Genomic DNA, 8,307 nt, shown 5'->3' on the forward strand with positions numbered 1-8,307 from the left:
ATGTAGGAAATTAACTGATTAACTCCAGGTCCGTCTTTCAACCTCAGTTATGCCTCAGCTTAGTTCTGTGCCTTGTGTGAGGATTTTACAGAATGTGTGTTGGCCCCCAATGTTCAAATGAAAAAGAATTTTTTTGGATGAAGAGWTTTTTGTGGCTGTTTGGTACACGAATGTTCAAAGACTTAGGCCATAGAGAAGTCCTTTATTCAGAATTTACTTGACAGGGGAAAAAAAAAAGATAAATGACACTGTCAAATGGATGTTCTAGTGACCCTTTCCGGATGGACCAGAGGAGTGGGCTGAAGTACATTGACAATGCACAGTTTTGCAGTTGTGTTTGATAAGGTTTAGTCTTAATGCTCCTTAGGCTCCATCAAGTGTCTGAGAGATGAAAGCTGCTGAATATTCTAGAGTACTCTCTTCTAAAAATGGCTGGAGATCAAAACAAGCACAGGGCTTGATTCAGTTCAAAGTTTTGTGTTACGCATTTCAAGGTTTAGCAGTCAATAAGATTGTGATTTTCTTTATRAAAGCAAATGCTCCGTGGTCGTGGTGTTTGCTCTGTAAATGGTTATTGATTGCTTTCCTTTGTGAGTGCTGAAGATGGTTTAACTAATTTTGGTTGYTAGAGCTGTGGGCTGAGCACTGGAGCAGGCCTGGTTGAGCTGGAACTGCCATTGGTGTTTCCTGTGGCTGTCAGGGGGGTCTGGCTCTGTGTCCAACCCTGCTCTGTGCTGAGATTCACACTGCCCCATGGCACTGGGAATGCTCTGGAAGCTGCAATATCTCCAAAACCCGTGAGGATGGGCTGTCAGCACAGGGCACAGCAAGACTCTTAATCCCAGAATAACTATTACAGTATCATTTTGAAAGGTAAACGAAAGGAGGAGAATTACAATGGCCTCTGGGGCCTAATAATAATTATTAATAATGTTTGCAATCAATCCCACATTTAACTGAAAGCATTTAAGTATTATTAAGTTTAATACCATAGAAAACTTGTAAAATCTTAATTTCCCTATCTGCCACGTGTTCTATGTCCTCATTACTAAAATAAAGAAAATTCCATCCAKGTCTGGTAATGGAATAAAATGAAGGCGAGGTGTTTATTTCAGCAACCTTCAGCATGAAAAGAACAGAAAATGATCAGAAAGGAGGGAAAAAGAGAAGGGCTGCCCAAAGCATTTCAGAGGTTGTGTGGTTGGTTGGTTTAATCTCTCCTTTGTGACAGAGCCTGGGAAGAGGAATTACTTACCTGTCACTGTGCCTTCCTTAATGAGCCGCTTCACAAGTGGGGCTGGGTTTTTTCCCTCTTTCTGCTATTTCTCTTCCTTTTGCCTCTGTCCAAGATAAAAGCACGTCTGGTTCTTGGGAGGGAGGGGTATTCATACTGTGTGTTCTTAGCTTACAACTTTATATATAAACTGCAGGCAGATTGGAGTGCAGTGTAGGACAGGTTTGAGGAGCTGGGTCTGAGCCAGCGGTGCAGGAACGAGCTGCATTCTCTGCTTTCAGCTCAGCACAAGCCAAGACCTTGGCACTGGAAAGGAACCAAACCCCATTCTGTGAGTGCAGCCAGCCTGGGGTGCTGCTCAGGGACTGCTGCCTTTGCTTTTAGCTTTTAGCTTTTTAGCAAAAAGGTGGAAGGGGTCTGTTTGCAGCTCATTTCTGTTAGCTTTGGGTGACACACTTCAGACTTAAGGTTGAGTTTAATGCCAGGTAAGAGAGAGAAAATGAAACCGTCCTGGGTAGAAAGTCTTCTATGGTGGAATGAATTCTGTGCTACAGTACATCATCTCAAATTCAGATTTTGATTTTAAATATATCCTTAAGTTGAATAATATTTAGAGGTAACTGAACAAAACTGTGTTTGTCAACCATGTGTACTGAACCTATGGAGGAATTATTGCTGTTTTCTTGGATTTTATTCTACTTTTCTCCAAAAGGAAATGCAGATAATTTCTCAGAATGTTCAAACAGTTATTCGTGTTAAATTTCGCTACATGTTCTGTGATTTAACTCCTCAAGGAAAGCCAGACATGAACCAAAATTATAAACCCCCTGTGCTTGGCAGAAGCTCACCTGCTGGTGGGAGCATGCTGCTGCAAAAATGAAACTGAAGCTCTCCTTGCACCCAGAATTCTCTTTTCCTTCAGGCCCTGCAGCCCGGCCACCCCAGGGCATTTCCTGGCTCTGAGCAGCTCAGCAGCACCCTGGCTCTCCTTAGAGGTGTCCTGTGTGAGGCTCTGAGAAGTTTTAACCTTGGGAACTTCAGGGGTGTTTGTTTGGCTTCATCATACTGAAGTGGATTTCTTTGCCTGATTTTCCTGTGATTTTTGGAGTTTTCACACAAAGCAAAGAATCCCATTCTGCCACGGATGCTGCTTTGATCCTGGAGCAGAGCTTCCCATGCCACTCCTGCAAGGGCACGAGGAGCTCTGACACCACCTCTTACTCTCTGGGTGGGGTCTGATGAGCTCAGGGCTCTGAGGGGGAGGAATTAGAGCAATTTATGATCCATTTGATAGCCCACATGTTGTTGTGATGCTTCACAGCTGAGAGCTTGTCCATCTCTGTGTCACAGCTCTGTCCCTGTAGGCCTTGGCCTTTGTCACACCCTTGGTGACAACCCTGCTTTCACTGCTTAATTCTGCTATAGCCCAGCTTTCTGCTTGGTAAAGCAAACCCCCAATCTGACAGCCCAGCAAAAGGTGGTTCTTTTCCTCAGTGTCCCTTGGTAGGCACGTCCTGCTCTGTGTGTGAATGTCAGGAGCCAGGGCTGAAACACACTGGGAAATGCTCTGGTGTAGTTCAACATYAGCTTAGCACTTTCAAATCTGTAACAAAATCCCACTGATTTCTTTTGCTCAGATCAGGCTTTTAGAGCATTAAATATGAACTGCACCAAGTGCCTGGTGACTGACAGTGTCCCTTCCTCAGTGATCTCACACCCTCCAGCTCAGCTGCACAGAGCTGAGCACTGGAACTAATCCGAGCTCCAAAGGCTGGATTCCTGCACTTCTGGCACTTGGGCAATTCTCAGGCTGCCTTACTGTGAAGTGCTCCTTTTGTGGTTGACAGTCCCTGCTCAGGTGAGGTCTCCAGCAGATCTGCTGGGGTTTTCAGCTCTTCTCAGGGCAGCACTGGAGCCTGGGCTGGGGCTTACCAGAGTCTGTGATTCACTAGTCTGTCTTAATGGAAATTAATAATAATGAGGGTTGTTTTTTTTTTTTTTAAGGTTATGCCACCTGTAACTAAATTAGGATTAATGTCATTGCTTAGTTTGATCTCAGATGCCTTCAGGCCACCACAGGGACCTCAGTCCCTTAGTGTTTGTCTCCTCAAGACTCGTAAGCAGCACTCTCCCTCCTTCCCCTTGCCCAGAAGGCATTAAATGCTCAATTTCCTCCTGTCTTCCAAGAATTGGGAAGATATGTTGAGTGTTGTGTTCATAACATCTCTCCCAAGTGGAGCACAGTGTGGAGCTTGTGCTGRCTGTCCCTGGAGATGGAAGGACACTCTGAACTGGGAGCACAGACAGGTGGATGTGACTCTTCCCTGTCACTCCGAGTCTGCCTTGGGTGTGTCTGTGAGTGCTCTGATTTTGTTTCCCCAGTGCTTGTGCTCATCTCCTCTTCTGACAGAGTTTTGCCTATAGCTTTTGTTGAGATTGCCTTATTGAGCATTATCACCTTCTCCATATTAATATCCTTAGTGAATGGGACAAATATCCTGCTTTTCTTCTTTTCCAAATTTATAATTACTGTTTGAAATAGGATTGAGAGCAGTAATTTCCTCTGTGAGGATTCTCCCCACGGCTTCACTGGCACTTGCCTTTGCTATTTCAGTACTTGCTACATCAAAACTTTTTTGCAAGACTTTTTAAAGATAGAGCTAAGAAATTCAATGGATCAAATGATTCGATGAAGAGCAATTAGATAAAATTCCCTTTTAAATCATCAAGATTCAATCACTGAGTTTAGTGCAATGTGTTCTTAAGAAATGCATGTTTTAAGAATGTGGTTTTGTCAGTTTGTGTTATAATTTCAGAGCAATTTTAGGATATTTAATGGATGGTAATTTCCAGGTTTGGAAGAGTTGCCATTACTRTTTCTTAGTTCCCTTTGTGTTTGCATTTCCATTTTCTGTGGTTTTATAAAATGCTGGGTGTTCTTTGCAGGTTGAATTTGCTGTGTGAATCCAGTTCTCAGCTGTTCACAAAGTCAGGTGGATGATAACCAGTCATGCTCCCCCRAGAGCCTTGGTTTTACCAAGGATTTTCTAATAAAGCATTGACAGAAAAGCAGAATTGATCCTTTCCTTTCTAAGTTTCTTTGCCATGTGCAGTTTGTGTCATTCACGCTGTGGTTTTGCTGTTTTCCAGTTAACTGCCTGCATTCATGGGTCTGCAGCCATGCTCTACCCGATGTTCTGGCAGCACGTTTACATTCCTGTCCTGCCCCCACATCTCCTGGACTACTGCTGGTAAGGCCCTGTGTGTTTGTGGGGTTATGGGGTGCACATTTCTGACAGTACCTGGTGCAGCTGGCATCCCCAGCAGTGAGTGMAGGCCTAGAAATGAAAGGTGCAGGTTTAAGGGAAGTTTTCTCCTCTCAGCTGATTCAAGTGTTAAGTGTTGCCTGTGTGGGGGACASGGGGAGCGGAATCTAAAGACTGTTATCTCCTGTGGAAATGAGCCTTCGCTGGCTCCCTGCGCAGGAAGGGCAGATCCCAGTCATTTGCRGTGCCAGCAGGTGCCTTTCCCTGGATAATGGGCTTCTCACGTGTAATTAACACTTGCAGAGGCTGCCCCAGCTTTCCTCAGGTACCTGCTGCTCGCACAGCCTTTGCCTTGGAGATCAGTTATTCATCACTTCCGACAAAGGCAGSGAAAGGGGCCCGCCCAGAGGGTGCAAAAATCAAACCCTGCAGCAGGAGAGAAAGCCACGAGTGACTGAGCATCACTGAGGGGATTCTGGCGTGGCCGTGGCAGGAGGGAGCCAGGCTGTGAGCAAAGAATGATTTCCAAATGTACAACTGTGAGGCAGCTCACAAGTGCAACAACTGATTTCCTTACCCAGCCAGGAACTTTAATTGGAGAGGTAGCTACACACTCTGTCATTGTTGGAGTAAGTCAATTTAGCAACAATTTATGTGCCATAAGTATATTTCCCAAAATAGAGTCCATCATCTATTTTGTAACCATGTGAACTTGGAGGTGTCATTTTTGCCTGGGAGGACTGAGCAATCAGCTCCCTGCTCCCTGCTTTAAGGCAGAATTTCTGCTTACTGGTGTCTGCCTCTTAGGGAAATGACCTGGGATTATTTAAAATAGAAGAGTTTAATTTAATTTTAATTATTGCTTTGTCACCAGAAGCAAGAGTGCATTCTGTAGGGTGATTAAAACAGTCTTTCCTATCAGACAGACAGCTTAGCAGCCAACGTGAATGAATTCTGGGAGCACYGTGGCACAGCTGCTGAACAAACCCTTCTATTGGTGTAGTTTGCCTTTTCTCCAGGAGGTTTTTTTCACTCCCTTTCTCCTGTTTTCCAAATTTGCTTATAGTCAATATGCTCCTCTGAGAGGTGGAGGGGAAGCTGGAGTTCTGCTGCTGCTGGGAAACAAAGATTCCTGCCTGGGGAGCTCTGGGTGGGCATTGCCAYTGAGCCTGGCACACCTGGGCACTCTCTAAAGCCTCTTGGAGCTGCTCTCCTGGTGTKGGAGTGTGTGTTCTCTGCATTGTTCCAATTTATGCAGTCAAGTTTCTAATTTGCATCAATTACCCCAATAAATTTTGGGTGCAATTCTGTTGCATTTCAATGAGGAATCTGAAGAGAAATCAGGAGCCTGCACTGGAGAGGGAAGTACCCATGGTGGGAGAGAGCCACCCATGAGCTCAATGTTTGTATATCAGGACATAAATGTGGTAAATGTGATCTCATCCATTTTCCTGAAACAATGAGGCAAAATGGTGAGATCCCTGTGTAGCTGTAAATAGGAACTTTTTGGAGATCCTTGGGCTTTTGCATTACTTTTCCTGGTGAATTGCAGTATTTTTTAAGGCTGGGCTTTTTTCACTTAAGAAGAAATGTCCCTCTATTTCACCTGCTTCTCTTCCAATTAGTAGTTGCCCACCTCTTGGGAACATAATTAAGAGGTCTCTAGTTTGCCTAAGGAAACGAATTAAAGAAATTGTAAAAATGCAACCGTAATAAATGGGCAATATATAGCCATTATGTCCCCAAAATCCATATTCATGCTTATGCTTTGCTACTTTAATGATTTGATATTTACCTATATAACTCATTTGATTATAAATAAGGCTGATTGCATTAGGAGCCAGCATAGCACAAGAGGAGTAATGACCCCTCTCTTTGTTCCAAAAGGCTCACTCAGGCACTTTGTTTGAGCCGTAAATACGTGTGGTAGAAACTGCTACTTCTTAATTTTGCACTTAATGGCTATTGGCTGCCTGCAAACAACTTTGAGTAATTAGTAGTTGTGGCTGTAAGAAGGCCTAGGACTGATGAAGTGTCAGGCAGTGGGGAAGGCTGCTCTGAAGGGCAGTCTTTAATCTGCCAGAGCTCCCAGAAGGATTAAAGGTTGTGCCGAGTGTTTCTGCCCTTTATACAAGGGATGTGTCTCGCTGAACTTCTCTTGGAAGTCTTGCAAGTACAAATCTACCCTGATAAAATATTAAAAAYGGCTGGAGTGTTCCACATTCGGGACCCGAATCTCAGTGAGGAAGGGCTGTTCCAGTGTGCCCTGGCTGGGGAAAGGGGGACACACCAYCTCTCCCTGCACAGGATGCTAAAGATCTACTTAAATAATGGCCTATGATTAACTCCTGGTCAAGAGAAATGGTGATAAAAGCAATTTATGAAGCCTGACATGAACTTTCAGCATTTACTTCTAGGTGTGTTTCCTTTTCAGTCATTTTGATGAGTGATGACGGAAGAATAGACCCTCTCTGGTAGATTTTATTGGAAATACTTATGCTCTTAACCAGAATTACATTTTATTGAGGTTATTTATGCAGCCCCTGTAATTGTTTTATGTGCTGTATTGCCTTTACATGCAATGTTTGTCACGCTGAAATTGAAAAGACGAGTCTTTGTATCCATAGCTGATCTGTGTCTTMAGCCATATCTTTTCCTTTTCCATTTGAAGATGTAAATAATTCCTGGTTTTCAGGAATACTGCACTCTTCCTGCTTCCTTTCATTACATTAGCGAAGGTTCCACTAGATGAGACATTTGCAGGCTGAAGGCTTCCTGCCGAGGTTGTGACTCGGAGTGCTGGGGAGTGAAGCTGTGCCCTTGCTGGAAGTCCTTAATTGGAACCACATTGGTGCCGGTGGCAGCAGAGGGGCTGTTGTGCAGCCAGAGCCAAAGCYGTGCCTCATCCTGGAGTGTGACATTCCTGGCTGTGCCCTTGTTCCTGGCTGTGGCACTGGCAGTGAGGGGCTGGCGTTTGGCACCATCCAAAGCAGAGTGTGCCACCACAAATCCAAGCGCTCAGCTGAGCAGYGCTCGTGTGTGGTGGGTCAGTGGTGTGTGAGCACTCACAGACTCTGCCCAGGGACCTGGGTGGGTGTTCCAGGTGTCACCTGTGCAATTCCCATGGAGCAGAACATTCAGGACCATTCTGTGCTGCAGCAGTTCCTCTGGGCTCTGTCCTGATGGGCTGTGGGGCTGCAGCCAGGCCTGGGCTGGACATTCATTGCAGTGATGGGGGACAAGGCCCTGSAGTGTTCTAATGGTGAACTGGGAAGGGGCTTTGCAGTTGGATGTGTTTCATGTCTTCAGAAGGAAAAACCATGGTTTCACATGGAATGTCTGCTGCATAGGCTGTTTCCACCTCAGTAGAGCATCCTACAGAGTGGCAGYTTGTGGGGGTGGATTAATAAACAACATAAATATTAATATACTTATCAGTAAATATATTTTTAAGGTATTTCTCAGGAAAAGGAGAAGCAGGGATWTTTGCTGGCCTGGTGTCTCAGGAGCTTTTACAGCACCGTACTGCTCTTACTGAGCAGTAGGCACCAGCTTAGAGCAGCAATATGGGAGATATTTTAATCCAAGGCAGTACAGTGACATTTCTCTGATTTTTTCATCTGAAATTGAAAATGAGCTCTTTGAGCTTCTGTATCCAAAGCGAGCTGCGGCTCTATTTTAGAAGTTGTGTCTGTCTGTGTGCGCTGCGTTTCGCAGGCAGGATGTGCCATATTTGCAATTAGCAGCTCTGGCAGCCTCGCTGATGGCTCTGCTGCCGCTCCCTGATTGCCGAGGGGAGTCTGTGAG

General features: G+C 44.9%; 1 protein-coding gene across 6 annotated transcripts in view; it reads left to right on the forward strand.

Moving 5' to 3' along the window:
* The window catches only part of DENND1A (DENN domain containing 1A), a 149,248-nt gene that overhangs the window by 69,545 nt on the left and 71,396 nt on the right, over positions 1-8,307 (forward strand). For all 6 annotated transcript variants that reach the window (XM_057372924.1, XM_057372920.1, XM_057372921.1 and 3 more), the window contains exon 10: positions 4,385-4,485. In XM_057372924.1, the coding sequence (XP_057228907.1) occupies positions 4,385-4,485 (101 nt within the window). The remainder of the gene's footprint in view (positions 1-4,384; positions 4,486-8,307) is intronic.

Source organism: Malurus melanocephalus, unplaced genomic scaffold, assembly GCF_030028575.1.
Source record: "Malurus melanocephalus ecotype Western Australia unplaced genomic scaffold, MMel_1.1 scaffold_181, whole genome shotgun sequence".
NCBI lineage: Eukaryota > Metazoa > Chordata > Aves > Passeriformes > Maluridae > Malurus > Malurus melanocephalus.